A 16,693-nucleotide genomic window follows, 5' to 3' on the forward strand; every position below is an offset into this window, starting at 1 on the left:
AGCCTCAGGAATCTTTTGCAGGTGTTTAGTTGATTCAGATGATTAGGTTAATAGCTCGTTTAGAGAACCTTTTCATGCTATGGTAATTTTTTTGAGATAGGAACTTTGGGTTTTCATGAGCTGTATGCCAAAATCATCAATATTAAAACAATAAAAGGCTTGAACTACTTCAGTTGTGTGTAATGAATCTAAAATATATGAAAGTCTAATGTTTATCAGTACATTACAGAAAATAATAAACTATCACAATATGCTAATTTGAGAAGGACCTGTACTGCATACACAAGGAATCTAGAAAGTTTATTTTGTTAAAGCACACCTGAAGTGAGATGGGGACAGAGGCAAATTTATTTCCTGGCTGTCGTGCCCATCACCTGCCTCTCTAATACCCTAAAGGCAGGCACACACACACACACACACAAAATATTATTGTCCGGTCTCTGCCAAAAATCCAGTGTGTACGGCAGCTCCCAATGCCCTCCTCCCAATCGCTCAGCCAAGCCTAGTCTTCCCCAACTTCACCACCACCCGCCCAACAACACTCCTGCCTACAAGCTGGCAACATCTGCTCAGCTCCTCCTTGCAATTTTGCCTGAGAGATCAGGTCCCGATCCCCCGAGCCTGATCTAGGTATTGTTTTAGGTACAAGGATTTTAGTTTCCGTTTAGCAAATTCTAACTAAATGGTGTAACCAAACGCAGATTATGATGTTAAAGGACACCTGAACTGAGGGATATGGAGGCTGACATTTATTATATTTTAACCAATACAAAAAACATTTGTAAAGTGCTTTTCTCCCATAGGTCTTAAAGCACAACCAATGCACATTGCCTGTCTGTCCTGCTGATGCTCTGCTTCTAATACTTTTAACCAGAGACCCTGAACAAGCATGAAGATCAGGTGCTTTGACTTAAGTCTACCTGGATTAGCCACATGCTTGTTTCACATGTGTGATTCAGACAATACCATAACCAAATATAAGCTGGACAGCCAGGCAACAGGGATTTTTTTTGAAATTGAAATCAACATGGCAACCTCCTTATCCCTCTCAATTCAGGCATACTTTAATTACATATATAGTAATTTCGCAGAGGATTATAACAAATAACTCTTAAAGGAAAATCTCCAAATTGGCTTTTTGGCTCATCACCATTAAAATGCTAGTATAGGACTGGAATATAAAACCCTGCATTATGCTCTAGCTATTGTGACTGTGCAAAATATATAGCAGTAGTTTCCTCTCTGCATGACAAGAAAATGCTTCCTAGTTTCCAGTTACCTATTGGGTTTCATATGAAGCATGTTTTACAGGTGTAAATATAGCTTGTGTGCCATTTCACTCATTACAAAGGAGCGGTTATCCAATGGTCTAACTTTCCCCTTCATTGAGCACACACTAGGAAGCCTTGGAGACTAGTACAAACAGATAAAGTATACATGATCTCTCGCTTCTACGGTTAATGGCATCATTCCCTGTTCTATGCTTATCTAAATGTTTCTGAAAAAAGCATTGAAACATCTGCCTTTTCCCATTAACAGTACAGACGTAATAGCAAATATAAAAACACTGAGTCTAAGCAAAGTGTACTTACTACTGCACAGACAGGTTTTTTTATGCCTTGTAGGATACACAGGTCATATAAAAATGAAATATGAAAAGGTTAAATGAATTCCATGCAGACAATTTACTTTTAATTTAAAATAGAAATAAAATAAAAAAACGTACACCAGAGGTATGCCACATTCAGAGATGGTAAAAGATGCAAAAAATTCCAACTTGCAGGCAAATTGTGTGAAGCTAGGGACTTACTGGATCAATCAAATGCACTTCCTGCTGAATCAGACTGGCCAAATTCCAAGGTGCATAAAATTTGACAGCCAGACAGTATTTCATAGACCATCTTTAGTACCATGTAGTCAGGGCCAGTGATCTCATAGGGGTAAACTGGTAAGTTGTACAGGGCCTGAAGCTTCTTATAGCAACAAAGTCTGGGATAGTGAAGGTCACAACTTCGGCAAGTCCTCAATGGTTAAGAGCCCCACTCATTTTTATCCAAGACCCAATTTGACCTCAAACCATCCCACTGTACAGAGCGTTCTAGCTGCAGCATCTCTTGTACAGTTGCTGCTGACATCTTGTAAAGCTGATCACCACCATGTCATGCCAGCTACAATTTAAACTTCCATGGACTTGTAGTTGCTACAAAGCAAGCAGACTGCGGTAGTAACCAGGGCTGTGGAGTCTGTACAAAAAAAAAAAATCATCCGACTCCAACTCAGACTCCTCAGTTTATGAAAACACCGACTCAAACTCAGGCTCCAGGCACCCAAAATTGCTCCGACTCCTCGACTCAGACTCCACAGCCCTGTTCGTAACGTTACAAGTCTCTGGAGCTGTTGCTAGTGAAGACTACTGAATATCAGCAAATGTGCTGGAGATTTACAATAAGCCATCGATACGCTATTAGATCAGGCAAAGGGTTCAAATCAACCTGATAGAGATCATCAATTACTAGCTTCACACCTTGCACCACTTGATAAAACAAAAACTCGGAATGTGGTTATAAAATCATGCTAAAAATATTTGACCTTTAGGGCAACAATCTGGGGCACGTGCACATAAACCCTGTACCATTCTAGTACTTCCCTATGGAGTGGAAAAGAGAGGCAATAATTAAAAAAAAAAAAAAAAAGGTTTTCATTGCAGTGAAGTGGCTTTCGTCTACCAATCAACCTACAGATCAAAACAGGTGCGGAGATCTATAACCATGAGTGAAGTAAGTCTTAAATTCTGCTGCTACTATTCCTCTGGCACACACCAAGACTTCTTTGGAGCGCTTTTAGAAGCACAAGCATTTTAAAAAGTGCTTGGCTTAATGTGTTTGTATGGGGTAGTTCACACCAGAGCGATTTTTTTTCCCCAAACGTGGGTCCTGCAGCATTTTGGAGGAGATTACGCCTCGATTTAGTATAGGAAAACTGAAAATCGCTCTGTTCAGCTATTTTAAAGGTTTTTTTTTTTGCTAAAAGCTTTTCACTTCCAGGTCAACGTGTACTTCCTGTTTTGCCTGCTCTACTCAACTGGAAGATTTTTTTTCTCACTATTTAGGAAAGCTACATGTGTTGATCCAAATCTACTTTTTTTTTTTTAATAAAGGAAAAGAAACCTTTATATGTTGTGTGGTAGGATCGATCCCTATCAAATCAGATTAAGATAAAGAGAGCTGCAGTAACACAGATGGGGTGGCTTGAGTCTAACAATTTTTGAACAAAAAAAATATATATTTAAAAAAAACAAAAAAAAACAGACAGGGCCCATTCCCTGCAGGGATGACGCCAGAACAGGCAAGTATTTAACCTCCCATCCCAAATCTATCATTAAGACAGAGCCTGGTTCTGTAATTTTACTTTAGGTACTCTTTAGGTAGGCAGAGGACTGGACAGTTTGAGGATAGGTGCACACAACACGAAACGCTGCATTTTAGGTCACGTGCATAATTTTTTTGTATGCGTTTTTTGCTGCATTTTCAGTGTGTTCGCTTTTTCTTTTACCGCAGATGCGTTTTTCAAGCATTTGGCATGCGTTTTAATGTGTTTGCGGTTCGCATATAAAAAACGCATGTGTTTTTCCAAGCGTTTTATGCAAATTAATACGAAGACAGCAGGAAGCGGTAATGCATCAAATTTTTTTTTTACAAAAACGCATAGAAAAAGCATGAAAAACGCATATCATTGCGTTTCCATTGACTTTCATTATGTGAGTTTTTGATCCCTTTTTGCACACCATGCAACAAAACCAGCTTTTTTTGAAAAAAGCACCTATTGAAAACGCATATGCCTTTGATATGCGTTTTTTTCATGCGGCCCATAGACTTCCATTAGCTGCAAAACGCAGTGTAGCGTTTCTTCTGAGTGTGCACCTAGTCCGAGTGTGTGGCATTTATGCAAATTAACCGGCATTAGGCTCCGCCCACATGTGACATCAACCTGACGGCCAATTAGCACGCTGGCGGGTTGCAAATTTTTAAACAAGCCAATACCAAGTGTATAATACACTTTGTTAGGTAAACAAAGTGTATTATACAGGCTGCCTCCCCCCTGGTGGTCACAGTGATCGACTGACCACCAGAGAGGACGGCAGCACTGTAAGTACACACACACACACACAGACCCCGATTGCCCATACCACCCCCTAGACCCCCCCCCCCCCCCCCCCTTGATCACCCCCTCAGACCACAGTTTGCACCCAATCACCCCCTGTCACTATCTGTCAACGCTATCCTTTGTATCAGGTCCTAAACTGCCCCCTGAGTGCTCCTGATCACCCCCCCCCCACCCCCCTGTGTACTGTATACATCTATTCTTGCATGCAATCACCCACTGATCACCTGTCGATCACCTGTCAATCACCCATCAATCACCCCCTGTCACTGCTACCCATCAGATCCTAACCTGCCCCTTGTGGGCATCTAATCACCCGCCCACACCCTCAGATTGCCTGCAGACCCGCCCTCAGATCACCTTACAAGTGCATGGTTTACATCTGTTCTCCCCTCTAATCACCCACTGATCACCCATCACTCACCCCGTCACTGCTACCCAACAGATTAGACCCTAATCTGCCCCTTGCGGGCACCCAATCACCCGCCCACACCCTCAGATCGTCCACAGACAACCCCCCCCCCCCCCCGATCACCTCGCCAGTGCATTGCTTGCATATATTCTCCCCTGTAATTACCTACTGATCGCCTATCAATCACCCCATCACCACCTGTCACTGCGGGCTCCTGATCAACCCTCCCCCCCCCGCCATTGTGTACCTCTAATCTACTGTCTAACATTTGATTGTGCTTTGATTGCCTCCGATTGTTTCAATTGCCCCGTGATTGGCTTTAGATTGCCCCGTGATTGACTTTGATTGCGCTGATTGGCTGTGATTGCCTCTAATCGTTTTGTAATTGCCATGATTGCCCTTTGATTGTCTGTGATTGTTTCTGATTGCCCCCATTGCTTTCTGATTACCCCCTGATCTCATGTACATGGCCCAGTTGGATTAGGTCGATTCATTTGACGAATCTTCTGGGTCAGAGTTCGAACCTGTAGAGAGCAGTGGCTGGCTGACCGATAGCGCTGACGAGGTTGAGGTCCCGGCTAGAGCCAGGCGTACTACACCCCATGTCACTGGACCGCAGGTGGCGCAGGATCTGCCTCAAGGGCAGCAGAGTGGTGCTAGCGCTGGTCTGAGGTTTCATGGTGAGGCATACACCAGCAGCGCAGCATCTCCTGGACCTAGCACCAGTACTTCCGTAGACCCTGGTGAAGTAGTGAGCACCAGAATGGAAGTTGAAACTGGTTCGGTGGCACGTGCATTAAGACCCGAGTCGCAGCCACCAAGAAAACAGTCTTCCAGAGGTGCTGGCAAATCCCAATTGGCAATCCCCTGGTTCTGCCCCCTTTCACCGCCCAGTCTGGAGTCCAAGTGGAGACAGATAATCTAGGATCGGCCCTAGACTTTTTTCATCTGTTCTTCACCTAGGATCTCTACGACTTAATTGTGGCTGAGTCCAACCGTTATGCCACACAATACATCACCGACAACCCGGATAGCTACTATGCCCAGCCTTTCCGGTGGAAACCACTCCAAGTTTCCGAACTTAAAACTTTTTTGGGCCTTCTCCTTAATATGGGTCTAGTCAAACTGAATGTATTGCGGTGTTATTTGTCTACGCACCCAATACATCACCTGCCCATGTTCTCTGCCGCCATGTCCAGGACACAATTTGAGAATATCCTGCGCTTCCTGCACTTCAATGACAACACAACCTGTCATGAAAGTGACCACCCTGCTTAGGACCGGCTCCACAAAATTCGGCCACTCAGACCACCTGTCATCAAAATTTGCAGACGCTTATACCCCTGTAACAGATCATCTGCATAGACGAGTCCCTCATACATTTTACCGGGCGCCTTGGCATCAAACAGTACATTCCAAGCAAGCGCGCCCGTTATGGGGCCTCATAGGTACTCATAGGACTTTGGGCCACTTAGCGCACCCAGGCTGCAAAAAAGTGTCACACGTGGTATCGCCGTACTCAGGAGAAGTAGTATAATATGTTTTGGGGTGTATTTTTACACATACCCATGCTGGGTGGGAGAAAGATCTCTGTAAATGGACAATTGTGTGTTAAAAAAAAAAAAAAAAAAAAAAAAAATCAAAAAAATTGTTATTTACAGAGCTATTTCTCCCACCCAGCCTGAGTACGGCGATACCACGTGTGACACTTTTTTGCAGCCTAGGTGCGCTAAGGGGCCCAAAGTTCTATGAGCTCCTTTCGGCTTTACAGGGGTGCTTACAATTTAGCACCCCCAAAATCCCAGGACAGTAAACACCCCACAAATGACCCCATTTTGGAAAGTAGACACCCCAAAGTTTTCAGAGAGGGGCATGGTAAGTCCGTGGCAGATTTTTTTTGTCACAAGTTAGCAGAAAAGGAAACTTTTTTTTAGTTTTTTTTGTCATTTGACATTTTCTGCTAACTTGTGACAAAAAAATAAATTATTCTATAAACTCACCATGCCTCTTAGTAAATACTTTGGGATGTCTGCTTTCCAAAAATGGGGTCATTTGGGGGGTATTTATGCTATCCTGGAATTCTAGCACCTCATGAAACATGACAGGTGCTCAGAAAAGTCAGCGATGCTTCAAACTGGGGAAATTCACTTTTTGCACCATAGTTTGTAAACGCTATAACTTTTACCCAAACAAAAATCAAAAATTCAATAAGTGTCTATTTATTGATCAAAGACATGTCGCACAATAAATTTAGACAAAAAAAAAAAAAATTATAGAAATTTTACTTTATTTGAAAAATGTCAGCACAGAAAGTAAAAAATCTTGACAAAATTCAGGTCTTTTTTGATGAATATAATAAAAACTAAAAATCACAGCTGCAATCAAATAGCACCAAAAGAAAGCTGTATTAGTGACAAGAAAAGGTAAAAATTTCATTTACCGGTAGATAGTAGGTTGTATGATTGAGCAATAAAGCGTTAAAGCTGCAGTGGTCTGAATGGGGAAAGAAAAAAAAAAAAAAAAGTGTCTGATCATTAAGGGGTTTTAAGACTGCAGTCCTTAACCTCTTGAGGACTGCAGGGCTAAACACCCCCCTAGTGACCAGGCCATTTTCAGTAAAATTGGCCACTGCAGCTTAAAGGCCAAGCTGCAGGGCCACTCAACATAGCACACAAGTTATTTCCCCCCCCCCCCCTTTTCCTCCCCACCAGCAGAGCTCTCTGTTGGTGGGGTCTGATCGATCCCCCCCCCCCCCCTGTTTGTTCTTTTTTTTATAAAAGTTTTTTTTTTTTTTAAAACCTTGCTTCTTTAAATCCTTTCCCTCCCTCCCTATAGCCAGCCAATTATGGTGATCGGCTGTCATAGGCTTCTGCCTATGAGAGCCGATCGCTCTCTTGTCCCCCAGGGGGACAGCCGTGTCACACGGCTGTCCCCAGTGCAGCGCTGCTGCTGATCACAGCGCTGCACCATGTAAATAGACGGCGAGAGACTGAAGGCGGGGCGGAGCTCTGCCCCCTAAGCAGGAGATGCGCGCGCAGCCTGCGCGCGATCTCCTGCAAAGCAGAGCCCCAGGACTTTACGCCAATTGACGTTAGGCGGTCCTGGGGCTGCCGCAGCGGCCACGCCAATCGGCGTGAGACGGTCGGCTAAAGGTTAGGTGGTTAATTGTGGGGTATGTATACCACAAAAACTGTGTAGCATATTAGGTTTATCCAGGATTTTGGCTTATTCACACTTCACAATGCAGGCACCAGCGTGATAGGAGATTTGGATTGGGTTTGTGAGGTCTAGGTACTGAATGCCCACTCACACAGGGAAACATTGATGCTAATGGGTGAGCACTACAGTTCACATGGACTACAACTTTACTCAAAAATAAGATAAAAGGTCTAACCTATCAATAGCCTGCCCCTCTGTTTTACTACTTTAAATTACGTACTTTTTTTTTAAACCCAAGTTTGATATTTTGTGTGCACATTGTACGCAATCCTTTTCATCTGTATTAAACAGAAAAATGGAATGCGCTCTTCTACAGACAGATACATATGCAATGAAACACTTTTTACATACACATACAATATTTTATAGTAGTACAGTTTCCCTTTCAGAGTCCATTAGATACATCTCCTGCTTTCACAAGAGGTTACAGAGGTGTGTGTTGCCAAACACATTAATGGCTGAAGCCATATAAGGAGACGCTGAATTACTGAGACTAAAAAGCTTCTTTATGACTGGTAATGTTCGCCTGTGTTATCTGAGAAAATAAAGCAAAGAATACAGACTACTCCTGACAGTTGTCTGCAACAGAGCGTACTCAACACAAAGTGACAGTGGCAGCAAATCTCGGTCAGTCAACTATTAGAGAATCCATGGCACATCATGTACTGTAGCTCTAGCATTATGTCCTACGTTACAGTCACCAATTTTCCCCCATTTAAAAAAACAAACAAACCCCACACCCAATCTGACTCCTCAGACATTTAAATGGCACGTTTGCATATGAATTTCAATCAAAGTTTTGCTGTACTATAGGCCACTGAATAGGATTGAGAGGTGAGTATACTTTAAATGGGCACAAAGGCAAATTGACTTATCTGTATGTCAGTGTCTAAGGCCCAGTGCACACCGAGCGGTTTTTGGAGAGATCCGCCGGCCGCATCCGCCTATAAAAACGCTTGGCTAATGTATTGCAATGGGATGGTGCACACCAGCGGTTTGCGGTTTTTGCCAAGCCGCAAACGCGCCTCCTGCTGCGCGTTTGCGGTTTTCGGAAGAGTTTCGTCCTCAATGTAAAGTATAGGAAAAACGCAAACCGCTCTGAAAAACGGTACTTCAGAGCGGTTTGCCAGGCATTTTTGTTACAGTAGCTGTTCAGTAACAGCTTTTACTGTAACAATATGTGTAATCTGCTACACAAAAACGCACGCAAAACCGCTAGGTATGTTTAGAAAACCTCTCTAAACATACCTAGAATCGCTCTGAAATCAGCTCCCAAAACCGCTAGCGTATTGCGGATCTGCTAGCGGTTTTAATGTGCACTGGGCCTAAGTCATGTCAGCATTAAAATGGTCATTAAATACACATGACAAGTTACACAGCAGCTTATGGCTGATTTGCAAATGCTGTAGTAAGAGCTTGATCAGTAATGCAATAGAAAAAGTCAGTATGATCAAATCTGCTGGGAATCAATGCCGCAAAAATGCCATATTCCCAATCTATTTTAGGCATGAGAAAAATCAGTTGAAAAATTTCAGTTGAATGGGGCAGAAGGGGCAGCCAATCGGCAGCCCAAAGCATCACACTACATCGAACAGCGATTCAATCTATTGAAAAGTCGTTCTGCAATGTATGGACAGAATTGATTCTGATCAGAGGGGAATCAATCATTTGGGACCACTGGGCAATACTCTATGTGTATGGCCTGCTTTAAAGAAAATCGGTAATAAAATAAAATAAAAAAATCCCTTGTGGATTACTTGCCTTGGGAGAGGGAAGCCTCTGAAGCCTAATGAGACTTTCCGTCCTCCTCCGTCCCTCAATTTCAGCGCTAGCAGCCCCCAAAAACTGGTCAAGTAAATATTTACCTACCACAATCTAGCACAGGCATAGTAGCAGCTTTCCGATCGGGCTCAAATGGAAATAAAGCCTGATCAGGTCCGCTCTACTGCACAGGCAACACACACCTGCAAAAGTAGGGCAGACCCAATTGGGCTCAGCTATTTCTGCCTGAGCACAATCGGAAAGCCGCTACTGCGCTGGAGCTGGGTAAATATTGCATGCGCTACTGTGTCTGTGCCACAGCCGACATACTTTCATTTTCCTCAGATGTGATCATTCAATCAGATTAGCCGGGATAGTATGCAATCTTAAAAATCTGATCAAATGATCACTTCTGAGTAAAATATTGTACCGGTAATGGGTAGAGATAGCAAATAAGTCCTACTCGCATTCAAATCTCATAAATTGTATTCAGCTTGTAGTTGAACCAATCATAACTTCCTGTCAGTTGTGATCGGTCAATATTCAACCTGCATACAATTGACAAACTAACACGATATTTACAAGTAGAACTGCTTTGCATCTCAACGATCATCTCTATTAACGGGCACCTTTACAATCCAGTCTTAAGATGAAGCTTTTAATCTGAACATAAAAATATGAGTTCTGTGGGTACTTATCCGTTAGCCGGGCGCATCCGGCAGGTGGCGCTGTTGATCTTAATTCCAATCATAATTACTTCACGTCAACCTGTGAATGTAAACCGCCGGATGCGCCCGGCTTAAACAGATCAAGCCGCCGGCTTGCTTCGTGTCTCGCTCTTCTCCCCCTCTTGCCCTCTCTCCTATAGAACACTGGGGAGGGGACATGCGTGTCCCCCCAGAGTCGTTCGTCACAATGCCGCGACGAACGACTCTGGGGGACACGCATGTCCCCTCCCCAAGGCTCATACGAGAGAGGGCAAGAGGGGGAGGAGAGCGAGACACTCACGAAGCAAGCCGGCGGCTTGATCTGTTTAAGCCGGGCGCATCCGGCGGTTTACATTCACAGGTTGACGTGAAGTAATTATGATTGGAATTAACATCAACAGCGCCACCTGCCGGATGCGCCCGGCTAATGGATAAGTACCGTTCTGTGTTATATTTACATTGCACAAAAAACCTTTTGTAATTTCTCCTGCTGGGAACACATTTCTAATGTGTCAAAAACACTAAAATGAACATAAATTTGAATATTTACGGTTTAGTGGACACTGGTCCAGGAAGTTTTATGTAATATACAGTATAGCTAGAACTAGAATGTAGAACAAAAGTATACCCAAATACTGTATATTGCACTTGCTAGATCTTATACACTAGAGCAGAGTTCCCCAACCCCATCATCAAGGCCCAATAACAGTACATGTTTTGCAGAAAACCACAAACATTCACAGGTGAGGTAATTAGTGTCTCAGCAGATCTGATTAACTACCTCTGGAGTTCTACAAAAAACATGTACTGTTGGTGGGCCTTGAGAAAGGGTTGGGGAACACTGCACTAGAGAATACACGCTGTGGCAAGATAAATTCAAACATGGTGAAATTTAGGTAGCTGGTGATAACTCCTTGAAAACCAATGAGCAACTTCAACGGCAATATTTTTGTGTGTGTATTGCTCTACACTGAGTAGAATAGGAGAAAATGCACTGACAAATAATGGCAGCTGACTGTAACCAATCAATAATGATTAGGTTAGATGGGAAAATGAATTTCAGGCACATACAGACCTTTCAAACTACTGGAGAAAGCAGCAGAACCAACCCTATACAAGCAACTTGACAGTCACCAGAAGCAAATAAAAGCATTTGAAAGTTAATTCTTTTCCATCAGCTGATCTGCCTCTCCCATCTCACTGAGCAAGGCTAACAGAAGTCAGTGCCAGAACAAACAGACATGAGGCATTTTAAACAGCCAAGAATTAAAAAAAAAAAAAGTTGGCTAAGAAAAAAAAAATGAAGCCATTCTTTAAAAACCCATCACAGGCAGCTTCAGTCTCGATGCATTAGCCACAAACTATGAAACAAAAAGGTTACTGTACTCTGTAACTGTGTCCTACTTTAGCTACTCAATTTGAGTAGTTTCTCTAAGCGGATAAACGCAGGATCAATGTAGAGATTCAGACTATGAATCTAATAAGACAAAATACTAATACTGAAATCAGCCTTTTGCAGTACTGTTCTTTTTCTGCAGTGTAGGTTACACAAATGGCAGCTATTGCTGCTAAATAAGTTCACACAATGCAAGAGACCAAATGGCAGCTCTGAGGTTAGGTTCACAGTGGTCAGTTGCATAACTCACACATAATGACTGAACTGCAATGGAAACTGGTCATAGACTTTAATACAAAGCCTGCATGCAGCGAGTTAGAAAAACTCAATCCCTTAAGGTGGCCATACACTGGTCGATGTGCCATTAGATCGACCAGCTGACAGATCCCTATCTGATCGAATCTGATCAGAGAGGGATCGTATGGCTGCCTTTACTGCAAACAGATTGTGAATCGATTTCAGCCTGAAACCGATTCACCATCTGCTGAGCTGCCGCCTGTCTCTCCCCCCCCCCCCCCCCCCCCCCGTATACATTACCTGATGCTGGCTCCCGGGCATCTTCTCCGCATTGCACGGCTCTGTTCCGGCTCCATCCCGGCACTTCCTGTGTTACTCCGTGACCAGGAAGTTCAAATAGAGCGCCCTCTATTTGAACTTCCTGGTCACTGCAGTGACACAGGAAGCGCCGGGATGGATGGAGCTGGAACAGAGCCGTGCAGCGCGGAGAAGACGCCCGGGAGCCAGCCTCAGGTAATGTATACTTGATCGGATCGGCCGCCGCTAGCGACGCGCACTTTACCCACGGGCGATCGAGGGTAATTTCCTGCACGGCGCGATCGACGGACCGATCCAATTTCGGGAGGAAATCGGATCGGCGACTGCGTTTACCGCGAACGATTGGCAGCAGATTCGATCCCAGGATCGAATCTGCTGTCGAAACGGCCGCGAATCGAGCCAGTGTATGGCCTGCTTTACTGTGAACAGGCCCATAGAATTGCATGGGCATTGAGTTGACATGCAGAATTTTTCTGCAATGCAAAGGTCCACTGTGAACAGGGCCTAAGACAGGAGGTAGTTAAAAAATGCTGAAAACCCCACCACAAATGCGCACAAATTACAGGCCCACCCCACCTAACCAAGCAATGCAAGATAGGAAGGACGCTGGTGTGCATATGTTCAATGAATCCTGGCCCAAAGCCTCCAATGAAACAGAAAAGCAAACTATGGGGGTGTGCCATATGCCTAGAAAAGGTTTTTTTTTAAAGCAACTAATGAAGTCTTTAGTAAGATCGACCATATGTGTCATTAAGTTCAGTCCACCCCTACCTCCCAGAGCTGGGACTTAGGAGATAAGCTTAGTGAATTGAGGCCTGTCTTTAATAACTCTTCTAGAGTTGTTACCATGGTGATAAGGCATGTAGTTTTTCAGGAAACATTTTACCTCAGGCAATCTAAAATTAACTCTTCTGTCTTTAAGTTAACTCTTTAATCCTTAAAATAGCTCCAGAGTTAAAGACAGGCTGTTCATTAACTGCATGTGAAAATAACTACAGAGGAGGTAAATTAACTACAGAAAAGGTAACGTAAGGAATGAAGAGATAAGAACTCTTACTGTGTGGAGGTAAGTTTTCTCTTGCTTTATTATCTCCAGCATGATCTTAGTGAATTGAGGCCAAGGTCCTCCAGCACCCAAGGCTGAGACACCAAAGTGCGCCCCTCCATCTGTCCCACTCAGCCATCACACACTAATTGTTAGACTAAGAGGGCCCCCAACACCGTAATTTCTAGTTATGTGGCTTGCACTCACTGCCATGTATCCCCCTAATTTATCTCTGCTTCAAACACAACAGGGGAATGATAGCTGAGCGAGTTGTGCACCCCGTCCTACACTGCGCCCGAGGCTAGAGACTTTCGCCTCTGCTTCAGCCCTGCTATCTCCTTTTAACCAGTCTCAAATATTTTACACTTGTTGGAAACTGTTACATGGTTTCTATTGTAAAAAAAAAATAAATAAATAAATAAAAAATACAGTACTTATCCGTTAGCCGGGCGCATCCGGCAGGTGGCGCTGTTGATGTTAATTCCAATCATAATTACTTCACGTCAACCTGTGAATGTAAACCGCCGGATGCGCCCGGCTTAAACAGATCAAGCCGCCGGCTTGCTTCGTGTCTCGCTCTTCTCCCCCTCTTGCCCTCTCTCCTATAGAACACTGGGGAGGGGACATGCGTGTCCCCCCAGAGTCGTTCGACGCAATGCCGCGACGAATGACTCTGTGGGGGGACACGCATGTCCCCTCCCCAAGGCTCATACGAGAGAGGGAAAAAGAGGGAGGAGAGCAAGACACTCACGAAGCAAGCCGGCGGCTTGATCTGTTAAGCCGGGCGCATCCGGCGTTTACATTCACAGGTTTACGTGAAGTAATTATGATTGGAATTATCAACAGCGCCACCTGCCGGATGCGCCCGGCTAACGGATAAGTACCAAACATACATTGTAAAGTCTCACAACTTTGTAAAGTGTTTAATCTCAAGACAAGCAAAATCTTACCAGTGCAGACTTTCCGACACCACCCGACCCAAGGACAACCAGCTTGTATTCACGCATGGTGCAGGCTTTCTATCAACAACTCTACACCTACAAAACAAAAATTAAAAGCAATTTACAAACAGAATAAAAAAAAATTGCAATAGACCACTGAGACAGTATCTGGCAGGCAAATCTTTAAAGGACAAATTAAGTGAGAGATCTACACAGGCTGCCATATTTCCCTTACCAGTTGCCTGGCAATCCTGCTGATCTATTTGGCTGCTGTAGTGTCTGAACAATACCATGAACAAGCATGCAGCTAATCTCATCAGATCTGACAATATCAGAAACACCTGATCTGCTGCATGCTTGCTATGGCTAAAGGTATTTGAGGCATAAAATCAACCGGATAGAAAGACAACTGGTATTGCTTAAAAGGAAATAAATATGGCAGCCTCCAAATCCCTCTCGATACAGTTGTCCCTTAAGTAGTAAATACGGAATCTTCCACAAAATCCACTGTTCTTGTACAGTCTGATTAAATAAAAACGTTCAGCAGAATACAATTTGAGATTTACAGTCAACATAAACAAAGTTCATTTTATGAAGTGCATTTTAAGACCCAATTCTGTTTCAAAGGAAATCTACTGGAGAGGGGGGGGGGGGTGGAACAAAACAAAAAATCATGCCACAGCATTGCATTGTTCAGTGCAGAGCAACACTATGTGCCATCCATCTACTTCAGCTCCTGCTCCGCCCTTCATTGGTGCAATCTATCCGTTTGATCAACTGATTCTTGCATAAAATTGGTCCTCGCAAAACACAATTGAGTGGACATGTTAAGTGAAACCAATTTCTGGCAGATTTGATCAAACGTTTCAGGAATAGAAGAAAATTGATAAGTGTATGACCAACTTAGATTGCACACTAAAAAAACAGAACTAGCCATGCTGGCTTAATTTACATGTCCCAGCATTTCAAAAGACATCTTCAGGCACTTTGCTACTGCTGTAATTATGTTATCACAGTGTGGAAATTCCACACCCGCTGTGCCTTGTGCTTAAACGCTCCTCACCCTTCCAACACTCAGAAAGTAGCAATCCATAAACCCCATTCAAGGGTAGCACAAAGAGACCTTTGAAAGAAAAAACTATCCTTTAATTACATTGAGGAAACTTTTCAAGTCCTTTTTGCTTCCCTCCATTGCCGATAAAACCACCACTGTATTTTTTCTATTTGAAGAGCCAGGAACACAAATAACCACAATATTCTAAAGAAAAAAAAGTGATGCGAAGTACGCAGCCAGATTGCTTAGCCGTGCCATGCAGGGCTAGGGATTCTTGTGCGTGCTGCAGAAATCTGCTGCATGCCGTCCAGAAACGCACCACAGTGCAATCCCGTCAGTAAACAATACAAAGTATAAGCAGCGTTTCCCTGCCAGACTCACCTGCAGGAAAACGCTGCAGATTTGGGCCGCATTGAGCTATAGTGAAAACAGGCCCGAAGGAAACATAACCCACTCTACCCTGCCACAAAGTCAATGCTCTATATTTAAAGCAGAATTTTGCATACATATACAATATGCTCTGATGAGAACATTGGCATTCATGGAGAATGTCATAAAATGAGGTCAAGTTTCTCACAAGCTCTGATTATTATATTGCCAACATGTGGAATGCACCATGGACATCAGTATTTACAATTATTCTGATGCCCCAGGATAATGACCAACTTCACACAGACATTAATCGGGGAAAATCTTTAGTCATTAAAACATTGGTAGAGAGTATGAAGCCCCCTAACAAACAATTGAAGATTAGTGCATGTTCCCACTGGCAACAAGTGCACTCACTTCCCCATTATTTAAGCTGAATAAAAAAAGACCATAACAAATTTCTATGTTCACACAGCAGTTTGTGCTCAACATTCAATGAGGATTGGGTTGTATCTGGTAAACACATGACATGGTTAGGACACTTTGGGACATTTTCATATACAACACAGAAACTTCCCTTCTGGGAAATTACCATGCAGAACTGATGACTGAGCTCGACATGCAGGGATGTTGATACCTTGGGTCAGCAGATGCATTGGAAAATTCATAAGATTTGTGCTAAAAATTATGCGATCTTGGTAACGCATTATATACAAGAAGGAAAAACCAGACACCTTCGTAATACAAAACGTGAACTATTGATAGTTAACTTTTATATACACACCACTATTGGTATGCATATATGCAATACCTTAGAGACAGACAAGACACAGAACATTTATATTTATATTTCACTTGGCAGAATTAAAGCGCCAGAGCTGCAGCCACATAAAGGTGCACTCCATGGGTCAACCAGGATCATTAGGGAGCCTTGCCAAAAGATTCCTTACGGTTTTACGAACTGGCTTGAGCCAGGATTCGAACCCTGGACAAAGGCTCAAATCCCACATCAAAGGCAAAAAGCCTTAAAGAGAACCCGAGGTGGGTTTGAAGAATATTATCTGCATACAGAG

The 16,693-nt window shown here is 43.4% G+C and overlaps 1 protein-coding gene across 1 annotated transcript in view; it reads right to left on the reverse strand.

The window, feature by feature from the left end:
- Nucleotides 1-16,693, reverse strand: part of RAP1B (RAP1B, member of RAS oncogene family) — a 119,948-nt gene that overhangs the window by 35,708 nt on the left and 67,547 nt on the right. The window contains exon 2 of the mRNA XM_068276713.1: nt 14,207-14,293. Within this exon, the coding sequence (XP_068132814.1) occupies nt 14,207-14,263 (57 nt within the window). The 5' untranslated portion in view covers nt 14,264-14,293. The remainder of the gene's footprint in view (nt 1-14,206; nt 14,294-16,693) is intronic.

Source organism: Hyperolius riggenbachi, chromosome 3 (genome assembly GCF_040937935.1).
Source record: "Hyperolius riggenbachi isolate aHypRig1 chromosome 3, aHypRig1.pri, whole genome shotgun sequence".
Classification (NCBI taxonomy): Eukaryota; Metazoa; Chordata; class Amphibia; order Anura; family Hyperoliidae; genus Hyperolius; species Hyperolius riggenbachi.